The sequence below is a fragment of the Protomyctophum bolini genome (assembly GCF_963924005.1).
Source record: "Protomyctophum bolini genome assembly, chromosome: 22".
Classification (NCBI taxonomy): domain Eukaryota; kingdom Metazoa; phylum Chordata; class Actinopteri; order Myctophiformes; family Myctophidae; genus Protomyctophum; species Protomyctophum bolini.
The window spans coordinates 23,232,651-23,248,678 of record NC_137883.1 but is presented as its reverse complement, the minus strand read 5'-3'; the positions used below and the strand labels follow the sequence as shown (position 1 = coordinate 23,248,678).

Here is a 16,028-nt window from a genome sequence, read left to right as displayed (position 1 = left end):
CAAAATTTCAAAAAACATGGGCTATAACCCATCGTTTTTGTCATTTCGTCATTTTTTTCAAATCTTCAAAAATGATGAAAAACTGCGCGCTATAGTATGCCGTACGATATGGGCTATAGCCCACGGTCCAAAATGATGAGAAACGAGGCTAACTTTTTTTTTCAAATTTTCAAAAAACATGGGCTATAACCCATCGTTTTTGTCATTTCGTCATTTTTTTCAAATCTTCAAAAATGATGAAAAACTGCGCGCTATAGTATGCCGTACGATATGGGCTATAGCCCACGGTCCAAAATGATGAGAAACGAGGCTAACTTTTTTTTTCAAAATTTCAAAAAACATGGGCTATAACCCATCGTTTTTGTCCTTTCGTCATTTTTTTCAAATCTTCAAAAATGATGAAAAACTGCGCGCTATAGTATGCCGTACGATATGGGCTATAGCCCACGGTCCAAAATGATGAGAAACGAGGCTAACTTTTTTTTTCAAAATTTCAAAAAACATGGGCTATAACCCATCGTTTTTGTCATTTCGTCATTTTTTTCAAATCTTCAAAAATGATGAAAAACTGCGCGCTATAGTATGCCGTACGATATGGGCTATAGCCCACGGTCCAAAATGATGAGAAACGAGGCTAACTTTTTTTTTCAAAATTTCAAAAAACATGGGCTATAACCCATCGTTTTTGTCATTTCGTCATTTTTTTCAAATCTTCAAAAATGATGAAAAACTGCGCGCTATAGTATGCCGTACGATATGGGCTATAGCCCACGGTCCAAAATGATGAGAAACGAGGCTAACTTTTTTTTTCAAAATTTCAAAAAACATGGGCTATAACCCATCGTTTTTGTCATTTCGTCATTTTTTTCAAATCTTCAAAAATGATGAAAAACTGCGCGCTATAGTATGCCGTACGATATGGGCTATAGCCCACGGTCCAAAATGATGAGAAACGAGGCTAACTTTTTTTTCCAAAATTTCAAAAAACATGGGCTATAACCCATCGTTTTTGTCCTTTCGTCATTTTTTTCAAATCTTCAAAAATTATGAAAAACTGCGCGCTATAGTATGCCGTACGATATGGGCTATAGCCCACGGTCCAAAATGATGAGAAACGAGGCTAACTTTTTTTTTCAAAATTTCAAAAAACATGGGCTATAACCCATCGTTTTTGTCATTTCGTCATTTTTTTCAAATCTTCAAAAATGATGAAAAACTGCGCGCTATAGTATGCCGTACGATATGGGCTATAGCCCACGGTCCAAAATGATGAGAAACGAGGCTAACTTTTTTTTTCAAAATTTCAAAAAACATGGGCTATAACCCATCGTTTTTGTCATTTCGTCATTTTTTTCAAATCTTCAAAAATGATGAAAAACTGCGCGCTATAGTATGCCGTACGATATGGGCTATAGCCCACGGTCCAAAATGATGAGAAACGAGGCTAACTTTTTTTTTCAAAATTTCAAAAAACATGGGCTATAACCCATCGTTTTTGTCATTTCGTCATTTTTTTCAAATCTTCAAAAATGATGAAAAACTGCGCGCTATAGTATGCCGTACGATATGGGCTATAGCCCACGGTCCAAAATGATGAGAAACGAGGCTAACTTTTTTTTTCAAATTTTCAAAAAACATGGGCTATAACCCATCGTTTTTGTCATTTCGTCATTTTTTTCAAATCTTCAAAAATGATGAAAAACTGCGCGCTATAGTATGCCGTACGATATGGGCTATAGCCCACGGTCCAAAATGATGAGAAACGAGGCTAACTTTTTTTTTCAAATTTTCAAAAAACATGGGCTATAACCCATCGTTTTTGTCATTTCGTCATTTTTTTCAAATCTTCAAAAATGATGAAAAACTGCGCGCTATAGTATGCCGTACGATATGGGCTATAGCCCACGGTCCAAAATGATGAGAAACGAGGCTAACTTTTTTTTTCAAAATTTCAAAAAACATGGGCTATAACCCATCGTTTTTGTCATTTCGTCATTTTTTTCTAATCTTCAAAAATGATGAAAAACTGCGCGCTATAGTATGCCGTACGATATGGGCTATAGCCCACGGTCCAAAATGATGAGAAACGAGGCTAACTTTTTTTTTCAAAATTTCAAAAAACATGTGCTATAACCCATCGTTTTTGTCATTTCGTCATTTTTTTCAAATCTTCAAAAATGATGAAAAACTGCGCGCTATAGTATGCCGTACGATATGGGCTATAGCCCACGGTCCAAAATGATGAGAAACGAGGCTAACTTTTTTTTTCAAAATTTCAAAAAACATGGGCTATAACCCATCGTTTTTGTCATTTCGTCATTTTTTTCAAATCTTCAAAAATGATGAAAAACTGCGCGCTATAGTATGCCGTACGATATGGGCTATAGCCCACGGTCCAAAATGATGAGAAACGAGGCTAACTTTTTTTTTCAAATTTTCAAAAAACATGGGCTATAACCCATCGTTTTTGTCATTTCGTCATTTTTTTCAAATCTTCAAAAATGATGAAAAACTGCGCGCTATAGTATGCCGTACGATATGGGCTATAGCCCACGGTCCAAAATGATGAGAAACGAGGCTAACTTTTTTTTTCAAAATTTCAAAAAACATGGGCTATAACCCATCGTTTTTGTCATTTCGTCATTTTTTTCTAATCTTCAAAAATGATGAAAAACTGCGCGCTATAGTATGCCGTACGATATGGGCTATAGCCCACGGTCCAAAATGATGAGAAACGAGGCTAACTTTTTTTTTCAAAATTTCAAAAAACATGTGCTATAACCCATCGTTTTTGTCATTTCGTCATTTTTTTCAAATCTTCAAAAATGATGAAAAACTGCGCGCTATAGTATGCCGTACGATATGGGCTATAGCCCACGGTCCAAAATGATGAGAAACGAGGCTAACTTTTTTTTTCAAAATTTCAAAAAACATGGGCTATAACCCATCGTTTTTGTCATTTCGTCATTTTTTTCAAATCTTCAAAAATGATGAAAAACTGCGCGCTATAGTATGCCGTACGATATGGGCTATAGCCCACGGTCCAAAATGATGAGAAACGAGGCTAACTTTTTTTTTCAAATTTTCAAAAAACATGGGCTATAACCCATCGTTTTTGTCATTTCGTCATTTTTTTCAAATCTTCAAAAATGATGAAAAACTGCGCGCTATAGTATGCCGTACGATATGGGCTATAGCCCACGGTCCAAAATGATGAGAAACGAGGCTAACTTTTTTTTTCAAATTTTCAAAAAACATGGGCTATAACCCATCGTTTTTGTCATTTCGGCATTTTTTTCAAATCTTCAAAAATGATGAAAAACTGCGCGCTATAGTATGCCGTACGATATGGGCTATAGCCCACGGTCCAAAATGATGAGAAACGAGGCTAACTTTTTTTTTCAAAATTTCAAAAAACATGGGCTATAACCCATCGTTTTTGTCATTTCGTCATTTTTTTCAAATCTTCAAAAATGATGAAAAACTGCGCGCTATAGTATGCCGTACGATATGGGCTATAGCCCACGGTCCAAAATGATGAGAAACGAGGCTAACTTTTTTTTTCAAAATTTCAAAAAACATGGGCTATAACCCATCGTTTTTGTCATTTCGTCATTTTTTTCTAATCTTCAAAAATGATGAAAAACTGCGCGCTATAGTATGCCGTACGATATGGGCTATAGCCCACGGTCCAAAATGATGAGAAACGAGGCTAACTTTTTTTTTCAAAATTTCAAAAAACATGTGCTATAACCCATCGTTTTTGTCATTTCGTCATTTTTTTCAAATCTTCAAAAATGATGAAAAACTGCGCGCTATAGTATGCCGTACGATATGGGCTATAGCCCACGGTCCAAAATGATGAGAAACGAGGCTAACTTTTTTTTTCAAAATTTCAAAAAACATGGGCTATAACCCATCGTTTTTGTCATTTCGTCATTTTTTTCAAATCTTCAAAAATGATGAAAAACTGCGCGCTATAGTATGCCGTACGATATGGGCTATAGCCCACGGTCCAAAATGATGAGAAACGAGGCTAACTTTTTTTTTCAAATTTTCAAAAAACATGGGCTATAACCCATCGTTTTTGTCATTTCGTCATTTTTTTCAAATCTTCAAAAATGATGAAAAACTGCGCGCTATAGTATGCCGTACGATATGGGCTATAGCCCACGGTCCAAAATGATGAGAAACGAGGCTAACTTTTTTTTTCAAATTTTCAAAAAACATGGGCTATAACCCATCGTTTTTGTCATTTCGTCATTTTTTTCAAATCTTCAAAAATGATGAAAAACTGCGCGCTATAGTATGCCGTACGATATGGGCTATAGCCCACGGTCCAAAATGATGAGAAACGAGGCTAACTTTTTTTTTCAAAATTTCAAAAAACATGGGCTATAACCCATCGTTTTTGTCATTTCGTCATTTTTTTCTAATCTTCAAAAATGATGAAAAACTGCGCGCTATAGTATGCCGTACGATATGGGCTATAGCCCACGGTCCAAAATGATGAGAAACGAGGCTAACTTCAAAAAACATGGGCTATAACCCATCGTTTTTGTCATTTCGTCATTTTTTTCAAATCTTCAAAAATGATGAAAAACTGCGCGCTATAGTATGCCGTACGATATGGGCTATAGCCCACGGTCCAAAATGATGAGAAACGAGGCTAACTTTTTTTTTCAAAATTTCAAAAAACATGGGCTATAACCCATCGTTTTTGTCATTTCGTCATTTTTTTCAAATCTTCAAAAATGATGAAAAACTGCGCGCTATAGTATGCCGTACGATATGGGCTATAGCCCACGGTCCAAAATGATGAGAAACGAGGCTAACTTTTTTTTTCAAAATTTCAAAAAACATGGGCTATAACCCATCGTTTTTGTCATTTCGTCATTTTTTTCAAATCTTCAAAAATGATGAAAAACTGCGCGCTATAGTATGCCGTACGATATGGGCTATAGCCCACGGTCCAAAATGATGAGAAACGAGGCTAACTTTTTTTTTCAAAATTTCAAAAAACATGGGCTATAACCCATCGTTTTTGTCATTTCGTCATTTTTTTTAAATCTTCAAAAATGATGAAAAACTGCGCGCTATAGTATGCCGTACGATATGGGCTATAGCCCACGGTCCAAAATGATGAGAAACGACGCTAACTTTTTTTTTCAAAATTTCAAAAAACATGGGCTATAACCCATCGTTTTTGTCATTTCGTCATTTTTTTCAAATCTTCAAAAATGATGAAAAACTGCGCGCTATAGTATGCCGTACGATATGGGCTATAGCCCACGGTCCAAAATGATGAGAAACGAGGCTAACTTTTTTTTTCAAAATTTCAAAAAACATGGGCTATAACCCATCGTTTTTGTCATTTCGTCATTTTTTTCAAATCTTCAAAAATGATGAAAAACTGCGCGCTATAGTATGCCGTACGATATGGGCTATAGCCCACGGTCCAAAATGATGAGAAACGAGGCTAACTTTTTTTTTCAAAATTTAAAAAAACATGGGCTATAACCCATCGTTTTTGTCATTTCGTCATTTTTTTCAAATCTTCAAAAATGATGAAAAACTGCGCGCTATAGTATGCCGTACGATATGGGCTATAGCCCACGGTCCAAAATGATGAGAAACGAGGCTAACTTTTTTTTTCAAAATTTCAAAAAACATGGGCTATAACCCATCGTTTTTGTCATTTCGTCATTTTTTTCAAATCTTCAAAAATGATGAAAAACTGCGCGCTATAGTATGCCGTACGATATGGGCTATAGCCCACGGTCCAAAATGATGAGAAACGAGGCTAACTTTATTTTTCAAAATTTCAAAAAACATGGGCTATAACCGATCGTTTTTGTCATTTCGTCATTTTTTTCAAATCTTCAAAAATGATGAAAAACTGCGCGCTATAGTATGCCGTACGATATGGGCTATAGCCCACGGTCCAAAATGATGAGAAACGAGGCTAACTTTTTTTTTCAAAATTTCAAAAAACATGGGCTATAACCCATCGTTTTTGTCATTTCGTCATTTTTTTCAAATCTTCAAAAATGATGAAAAACTGCGCGCTATAGTATGCCGTACGATATGGGCTATAGCCCACGGTCCAAAATGATGAGAAACGAGGCTAACTTTTTTTTTCAAAATTTCAAAAAACATGGGCTATAACCCATCGTTTTTGTCATTTCGTCATTTTTTTCAAATCTTCAAAAATGATGAAAAACTGCGCGCTATAGTATGCCGTACGATATGGGCTATAGCCCACGGTCCAAAATGATGAGAAACGAGGCTAACTTTTTTTTTCAAAATTTCAAAAAACATGGGCTATAACCCATCGTTTTTGTCATTTCGTCATTTTTTTCAAATCTTCAAAAATGATGAAAAACTGCGCGCTATAGTATGCCGTACGATATGGGCTATAGCCCACGGTCCAAAATGATGAGAAACGAGGCTAACTTTTTTTTTCAAAATTTCAAAAAACATGGGCTATAACCCATCGTTTTTGTCATTTCGTCATTTTTTTCAAATCTTCAAAAATGATGAAAAACTGCGCGCTATAGTATGCCGTACGATATGGGCTATAGCCCACGGTCCAAAATGATGAGAAACGAGGCTAACTTTTTTTTTCAAAATTTAAAAAAACATGGGCTATAACCCATCGTTTTTGTCATTTCGTCATTTTTTTCAAATCTTCAAAAATGATGAAAAACTGCGCGCTATAGTATGCCGTACGATATGGGCTATAGCCCACGGTCCAAAATGATGAGAAACGAGGCTAACTTTTTTTTTCAAAATTTCAAAAAACATGGGCTATAACCCATCGTTTTTGTCATTTCGTCATTTTTTTCAAATCTTCAAAAATGATGAAAAACTGCGCGCTATAGTATGCCGTACGATATGGGCTATAGCCCACGGTCCAAAATGATGAGAAACGAGGCTAACTTTTTTTTTCAAAATTTCAAAAAACATGGGCTATAACCCATCGTTTTTGTCATTTCGTCATTTTTTTCAAATCTTCAAAAATGATGAAAAACTGCGCGCTATAGTATGCCGTACGATATGGGCTATAGCCCACGGTCCAAAATGATGAGAAACGAGGCTAACTTTTTTTTTCAAAATTTCAAAAAACATGGGCTATAACCCATCGTTTTTGTCATTTTTTTCAAATCTTCAAAAATGATGAAAAACTGCGCGCTATAGTATGCCGTACGATATGGGCTATAGCCCACGGTCCAAAATGATGAGAAACGAGGCTAACTTTTTTTTTCAAAATTTCAAAAAACATGGGCTATAACCCATCGTTTTTGTCATTTCGTCATTTTTTTCAAATCTTCAAAAATGATGAAAAACTGCGCGCTATAGTATGCCGTACGATATGGGCTATAGCCCACGGTCCAAAATGATGAGAAACAAGGCTAACTTTTTTTTTCAAAATTTCAAAAAACATGGGCTATAACCCATCGTTTTTGTCAAATTGCGGAATTGCGGAAATTGAGGAAATAAAATATTAAAGTATACACGATTACATGCACGTTTGTTTATATTTTTATTTATATCACATATCGTTGCTGTACTCCATTTTTTCAGGTTTGGGATTTTGAGATAACTCCACCATCTCTAAGTCTCTCAGTAATTGAGTAAATTGACAATTATATAAAGTCACAATACCACATTAAAATATATAAGCTTCATTTCCTGAAAGAAATATATTTTTCATTCTTCCTGAAAAAATGAACATTTTTGAGTTTTCTGTCCGAGATTTACAGTATGTATAATGCAAAAAGTCACATTAATATGATATTAATGTGACTGTTTCCCTCTCTCTCCCTGTAGGGACCAGCCCGTCCCAGTGGCAGATCACTCCCTTTATGCTCTGGTGAAAGAAGCTTCGTTGAATAGAAGTCATATCCCACAACCTTGTGACCATACATTGCTGCCATAATGACCTCAAATACCATACTATATAGGCTATAGCATGGGTCTTCAACAGGGGGGGCCAAATCGTTGTTCTTTTTTCTTCTTTTTTTTTTAGTGGCGCTAGCCCCTCCTATGTCCAGCTTTGAGGGTTTGTGTAAACATAGCCTCGATACCCAGGCTTTCATTGTAAACACAAACATTGTCGTAACACAAACAGTGAAGACAAAAGTGAGGACGTAAATTGTGATTGGCCGGAATGACATGATGCATGATGATGTACTGTATGTGATAAGATCCTCCTATTCTGTGAGAAACATTTGCCCGAAAATAGTCGACCCACAAGCTCACAACGCACCGCTCTACGATGCGTTGTGAACTTGTAGATCGGCTATTTTCAGCAAAGAGGTTTGGTGTAGATAAGGATTTAAGTTTAGATGTCTGATCAAGTGAACATACACGTTAACATGAATCCAGCATATTAATTGTAAACATGAATTTACACAACGCTGATAGTGCTGTCAAAAGCGTCTATGAAACTCAAACTATCTATATGCCTGAAAAATTATGAAGACCCTTGCTATATAGTATTATTAGAGGATGTGAATTTCTATATCGCATTTTGCTGACTACATTCCGAGTGTAACACTAAAGGAATATACAGTGGTAGCCTATACATAATATATTGGCTGTACCAGTCAGCATGATTCTTTGTCCTAAAAAGCATTTTTTGCATTATTTCTACAGTAGGTTTTGTATTATGCTGCAGTGATCAAACACTGTAGTGGCCAGTGGGGAAAGGAAAAAAAGATTCGATTTGTGAGCTACAGCAGCACTGTTTAATCCACCATTCGTAAATTATGTCAAAATATATATAGAGAACAATAGTGATTGGTTTTTAAACATTATAAAGAATTACCGATAGGCCTACTAACTCTGTATTCAATATAATAGATTGTTATGTTATAATATATACTGGTATATAATGTATTTTTTAAATATTTTTAACTGCGACATAACTAATTTAAATAAATAAATAGTTACGTCTTTCATAATCACATTAGACATACTTTAATTACAGTGAATCTGGACACCGGGGACAAAATTAGTTCCACTGAGTGATGTTTAAAAGTAATTGTTACATAATCGGGGAGTATGTTTATAGTTATGAGATGATAAAGTAATGATTATATTTATATATATATATATATATATATATATATATATATATCATATGATAACGTGGCTATGTTTGTATGTGTATATATATGTATATATAATATATCATGAATGGGTTGCATTGTACAGAGTGCTGATCAACACTTTCAGTCACAGGTCTGGTCTGCTGTGGGGCGTGGAGGCGGAGAAGAACCATCAACCTCCTTGCTGTCTGCCCACCTCCTAGTCACCAGGAGCCAATCCGCGCTCGGAGGAATAGACTGTGAAGACTACTTAGCAGCACCTGTGACATGCACTCATTGGCTCTCAGTCACCTCATACTGAGCAGTACTTTGTCCGTGTAGGAGCTAGTTAAAACGCTCAAGGTCAAATCTGTTTAATAAGCATAGGCCAGGGGCTAAACCTGTGTGTGGTCCCCTGAGCTTTATTTCGGTCATTGGTGGTTCAGAGCTAAAAGATACAACTGATTATAATTATATATATATATATATAGATATATAATATATACTTACGGCGTATGGGTGCGTACTTTTTGTAAATCTTTGTTAGGCAGTAGTTAGCGTAGACAGTTTAAGTAGATTGACTTTGTGTACATTTCATTTCATTCACTGGTTAGAGTTAGGTAAGAGTGTTGTGCGATACTTTAGAATAGGGCTAGATAGTTTTGATGGTTTCTTTGAGTTGCCCCATATAGCCTGTCTTTTCGTTTGTATTCCAGTTGTACCTCTTTATTGTTTATTATTATGATACCTTATCCTTATAACGTGAATAAATAACAATTATCATGCCAGCCGTGTTGCATCCTCTTCTTATACCCCTAGACCTAAAAAGGGGAATGTAACAGTAATAAAAGTGTAAACAATAACTTTGGCTAAATGTGACAATAGCATGACATTTCCTGCAAAAAAGCAAGATGAAGTTAAATCAAATGTGCTATAGTGTGCCGTACGATATGGGCTATAGCGGAAATTGAAAATTGCGGAAAACACGTGAAATTGCGGAAATTGAAAATTGCGGAAATTGCAAATTGCGGAAATTGCGGAAATTGAGGAAATTAGAAATAGCAAATTTTGGAAATTGCGGAAATTGCGGAAATTGCAAATTGCGGAAAACACGTGAAATTGCGGAAATTGCGGAAATTGCAAATTTTGGAAATTGCAAATTTTGGAAATTGCGGAAATTGCGGAAAGCACGTGAAATTGCGGAAATTGAAAATTGCGGAAAACACGTGAAATTGCGGAAATTGAAAATTGCGGAAATTGCGGAAATTGAGGAAATTAGAAATAGCAAATTTTGGAAATTGCGGAAATTGCAAATTGCGGAAAACACGTGAAATTGCGGAAATTGCGGAAAATATATGCCAGCGACCCCCACAAGAGAAGATCTTTATGGGCCTGCCCTCCAGCAGTGATTCTCAACCATTTTAATTTCAAGGACCCCCAGTTTGACATGCAATAGTCTACGGACACCCATTTATTTATTTTTTTAATATAGGTTTATTGGTAGTAGGCATCAACAATTTAGTACAGTTTGAACATACCATTTTTTTTTTTTTTTTTTCTCCCTCACCCCATCCCTCCCCCCAGTTATCGTCAACATTATAAAGACATAACATTAATAATTGAGTACAGACATACAAAAACAAACATACATACAGACATGTGATATAAACAGTAGGATACAAAAATAATAATTTAGGTACAGATAACAAAAACAATATAAATAACAAAAATAAAATAAAATAAAATAAAACAAAATAAATACAATTATGAGTTGGGTTATTCAAATTCAAAAGATAGTCACAAGTTGTTGGAAAAGATTATGTTCGGAACGTTGTCATACATCACCCTCTATACACAGTTCTATTATTATGAGAAAGCAAAAAAAACACATAGTATCGATTCAATTAGTCTGTCGGAAGTACTCTCAGATTCTCAAAGTAGGTAATAAATGGTTGCCAGTTAGAAAAGAACCTTTCTGTTGAACCTCTAATTGTAAACTTTATTTTTTCCAATTTTAAAAATCCCATAATATCCTTAAGCCACATAGCTATAGAAGGGGAATTTGGGGATTTCCATCCTAACAATATTCTACGTCTTGCTATCAGTGGACACCCATTTTTGATGGCATTTCCATCTCTGGGACCCCAATTTAAGTGAGAGTGAGAGTGTACAAATGAAACGAAATGGACCTGTTAGGGTTCCATTTGTACACTCTCAGAGTTACATATACCCAAACTATCATTTAGCTGGGGACCCCCTGGAACTCCCTCAAGAACCCCAGCTGGGGATCCCCGGACGGGATGCTTTTGCTTCACTTTGGGAACCAATGGTTTACAGGACAACGTACAGTTCTATATGCGCCATAGTGTGTTTACGTGCAGTGTGTGGGAGCCTGTGCATCGAGTATCCCTGTAAATCCTGTGTCGCTTCTGAGCACCAGCAATAAAATACAATGTCATATGAGGTCCACCATCCCTATTTGCTGTTGCTATGGTAACAGCCAGCAGTTGAAAGTGTTTTTTTGTTTTTTTTGGGGTGGGGGTGGGGGGGGGGAGTGGAACTAAAATAACGTCTCACTGGGGTGAACCAACCAACCAACCCAAACTGCATTCAACAATACACACTAGAATGATTAACCGCTTTAAGCCCCGTTTTTAAAAAACGGCAACAAAAAGAAAGTAAATCTGCAAGCTCACAACACCATTACATTGTGACATGTTGTGAGCTTGTAAATCTGATATTTTTTTATCTACAAAAAATAACATTTGCCTATGGTTTTAATTGATTGATTGATTGATTGATCGATTGAATCCTTTATTAAAAATCACACCCGTGTGAAGTGAGGCGCGCTGTTATCATCATACATCATCTCATTCTGGCCAATCACAATTTGCGTCCTCACTTTTGTCGTCAATGTTTGTGTTTACACACTTTTGTCTTCAATGTTTGTGTTTACACAAACCCTCAAAGCTGGAGGAGGGGCTAGCGTCCCTCAAAAAGATTGTTATCGCAGGTACTAAAAGGATAACACAAAAAGCCCCAGGGGGATTGTATCCAGATTGAAAGTGTTAAAATATAGATAACATTAGATCGCTGTCAGCCTGTCACCTCGAGTTGAGAGGGCCTCTGGGCCTGTTTTCGTTAAGAGCAGGAATTGTAACTTGAATTTGAACTTGAATCACGCGGATAACCTTTTCAAACACCAGCGGCAATGGCACTGCACTGCATGCAAAATGTAAATTTTAAATACATTTTGCCCCGAGTCCCCTTTGAATAAAAGGTTCTATGTTCCTCACTTACATAACCCTAACGTAAGTGGGGGACAAACATAGAACCTGGGGAACATAGAACCTGGGGAACATAGAACCTGTGGAACATACAATTTACAATTTACAATTTAGGCATTTAGCAGACGCTCTTAATCCAGAGCGATTTACATTAAGCAAGAACAAAAAAGCATGGGAATACATCACATAAAAACATTTATCATGAAACATGCGTAAGCTAAGAAAGTAACAGTGGAATATCTATAATGAAACTATACATATAAGCTATACATCTATACTACTATGCTATACATATGTACTATGACGTGCTATGACAATAGCACATACAATGCACTTATGCTGTCTACATAACATGCTATAAGTCTGTATCAAATGCTATCTAAGTCTACAGAATTGCTATCTAAGGGGGTGGGGTAAGTGCTATGGGCCATGATGGAGTCTGAAAAGGTGGGTTTTCAGACTACGGCGGAAGATTGGGAGTGATGCTGCAGTTCTGACTGCAATGGGAAGTGCATTCCACAGTTTTGGAGCCAGAAGGGAGAAGAGTTTGGGACGTGTGGAGTGTTGTCCCGGCGTTTTTAGTGAGGCTACTTCCAGCTTCCCTGCGTTGGCTGATCTGAGTGAGCGGGAGGGTTTGTAGGGTTCGATCATACTGGCAAGATATGGGGGAGCCATACCTTTGGTTGCTTTGAATGCCAGCATCAGAGTTTTGTATTCTGTGCGGGCAGCGACCGGGAGCCAGGGGAGGGAACGGAGCAGGGGGGAGACATGTGAGAATTTTGGCTGGTTGAAGACCAAGCGAGCTGCGGCATTTTGGATCAGCTGGAGAGGCTTAAGTGCACATGCTGGTAGGCCAGTAAGGAGGGAGTTACAGTAGTCAAGGTTTGACAAGACTGTAATGTCTGGATTAGGAGCTGGGCTGATTCCTGGGTGAGGAACGGTCTAATTCGTCGTATGTTATAGAGTGTGAACCTACAGGATCGAGTGACAGCTGTGATGTGAGTTTTGAACGAGAGCTGACTGTCCAGGACAACACCAAGATTCCTGGCTGTTGGGACAGACGTTACCAGGGCGTTGTCTACGGAGATAGTTAGCTCCCGCATAGGGCAGGACTTAGCTGGGAAGAAGAGAAGCTCAGTCTTGATAGTGCCAAGGGATTTAGTGTACAGTGAGAAAAGGAGGGGACCAAGTACAGATCCCTGTGGGACCCCAGTTTGGAGGGTTCGGGGGGATGATAACAGACCTTTCCAGGAAACCTGGTAGGTCCGGTCGGTGAGGTAGGAAGAGAACCACTTTAGTGCCGTTCCACCGATGCCTAGATCTGCTAGGGTGTCTAGGAGCAGCTGGTGGTTCACTGTGTCAAATGCTGCCGATAGGTCTAGGAGGATCAGTACTGCAGAGTGGGAAGCAGCTTGGGCAGCATGTAGTGCTTCTGTGACTGCCAGCAGGGCAGTTTCTGTGGAGTGGGCCTTCTTAAATCCGGACTGGTTGGGATCCAGCAGGTTGTGCTGTGAGAGATGGAGAGAGAGCTGGTTGGAGACAACACGTTCCATGGTTTTAGAAATAAATGAAAGGAGTGATACCGGTCTGTAGTTCTTGACATCTGAGGGGTCAAGAGTTGGTTTCTTGAGGAGTGGTGTTACTCTGGCTGACTTGAGGACAGATGGGACGCAGCCTGAGGTTACTGAGGTGTTGATGATGGAGGTGATGAAGGGGAGCAGATCAGGTGCGATGGTCTGGAAGATTGGAGACGGGACAGGGTCAAGAGGACAGGTGGTAGGTCTAGAGGATGTCACTAGTTGTAGAACCTCGTCTGGGGAAAGAGGAGAGAAGGAGGACATGCATGGTATGTTGGGGTTAGTGTTGTTTGAGTCAGATGCCACTTTATGTGGGAGGGGAGGAAAGGAGCTGCTGATATCATCAACCTTCTTCTCGAAGTAGTTGACAAAAACATCAGCAGTGAGGGATGCAGGTTGAGTGGGGGGAGGGGGTTTAAGGAGGGAGGAGAAAGTGGAGAAGAGCTTCCTTGGGTTAGAAGTACAGGATTGGATTTTGGTGTGGTAGAAAGAGGTTTTAGCAGTGGTTAGTGAGAGGGCGAAGGCAGAGAGGAGTGAGTGAAAGTGGGAAAGGTCATCTGGTAGCTTTGTCTTGTGCCACTTTCTTTCGGCTGCCCTTAGAGGTGTTCGTTCAGATCTGAGAGTTTCAGATAGCCAGGGAGCCGGTGGACATGAGCGAGCTGGCCTGGATGAGAGCGGGCAGTGTTGGTCGAATGCAGATGAGATAGAGGAGAGGAAGGATGAGGTTGCAGTGTCAGGTGAGAGGGAGAGGAAGGACTCCAGGGAGGGTAGAGAGGAGAGAATAGAGGATGAGAGGGAGGAGGGGTTTAGGGACTTGAGATTGCGTCGGGAGGTGACGTTCGGAGGGTTAACAGGTTTAGGCGGGAGGGTGGAGAGAGAGAGGGAGAAGGTTATGAAGTGGTGGTCAGACCTAATTAAGGGGGTAACAGAGAGTGTGGAGGGAGAGCAGGCTCTGGAGAACACAAGGTCCAAAACATTACCAGCCTTGTGAGTGGGAGGGGAGGGAGATAGGGAGAGGTCAAATGAGGCCAGAAGGGATGTAACGGGAAGATACTTCTCTGCGGTAGGAAGGTTGAAGTCACCCAGTAGAATCAGAGGGGTGCCATCTTCCGGAAACGAGCTCATCAGAGAGTCTAGTTCTTCCAGGAAGTTCCCGAGAGTTCCTGGAGGGCGATAGAGCACAATGAGGATGAGGGGGACTGGCTGTGATATTGAGATAGCATGAAATTCACATGTGGACAGAGAAAGGTGAGAGAGATTTAAGACACGGAAATTCCATTTGGGGGATGTTAGTAGCCCTGTACCACCCCCTGTACCTGTTTGGCGAGGGGTGTGGGTGAACTTGTGTGAAACAGAGAGGGCGGCGGGAGTTGCAGTGTTATCTGGGGTGATCCAGGTTTCAGTCAGAGCAAGGAAATGCAGAGACTTGAGGGAGGCGTGGCCTGAAATGAATTCAGGCATATTCTTTTTGGTAGCTGCGTGGCAGTTCCATAGGCCTGTGGAACCTAGAACCTGTGGAACATAGAACCTGGGGAACGTAGAACCTGGGGAACATAGAACCTGGGGAACATAGAACCGGGGGGACATAGAACCCGGGGAACATAGAACCTGGGGAACATAGAACCTGTGGAACATAGAACCTGGGGAACATAGAACCTGGGGAACATAGAACCTGGGGAACATAGAACCTGGGGAACATAGAACCGGGGGAACATAGAACCTGGGGAACATAGAACCTGTGGAACATAGAACCTGGGGAACATAGAACCTGGGGAACATAGAACCTGGGGAACATAGAACCTGGGGAACATAGAACCTGGGGAACATAGAACCTGGGGAACATAGAACCTGGGGAACATAGAACCTGGGGAACGTAGAACCCGGGGAACATAGAAAATGTGGAACATAGGGATGACCCCAAGAAGGTATTCTATATACTGCAATTCAGTGGTTCCTTAAAGTGGGATCCGGGGACCCCAGGGGTCTTTCAGGGAATTCCAGGGGGTCCCCAGCTAAAGGATAGTTTGGAACCAAATGGACCCTTCTGTAACTCTGAGAGTGTACAAAGT

The 16,028-nt window shown here is 39.3% G+C and overlaps 2 protein-coding genes across 4 annotated transcripts in view; one reads left to right on the top strand and one right to left on the bottom strand.

Moving 5' to 3' along the window:
- The window catches only part of LOC308310199 (KN motif and ankyrin repeat domain-containing protein 1-like), a 39,475-nt gene extending 29,608 nt beyond the window's left edge, over positions 1-9,867 (top strand). For all 3 annotated transcript variants that reach the window (XM_080756389.1, XM_080756390.1, XM_080756388.1), the window contains one exon: positions 7,834-9,867. In XM_080756389.1, the coding sequence (XP_080612515.1) occupies positions 7,834-7,899 (66 nt within the window). In that variant the 3' untranslated portion in view covers positions 7,900-9,867. The remainder of the gene's footprint in view (positions 1-7,833) is intronic.
- Positions 9,868-10,683: 816 nt separating this feature from the next.
- Positions 10,684-16,028, bottom strand: part of LOC308309863 (uncharacterized protein) — a 19,901-nt gene continuing 14,556 nt past the window's right edge. The window contains exon 2 of the mRNA XM_080755805.1: positions 10,684-15,122. Within this exon, the coding sequence (XP_080611931.1) occupies positions 13,201-15,122 (1,922 nt within the window). The 3' untranslated portion in view covers positions 10,684-13,200. The remainder of the gene's footprint in view (positions 15,123-16,028) is intronic.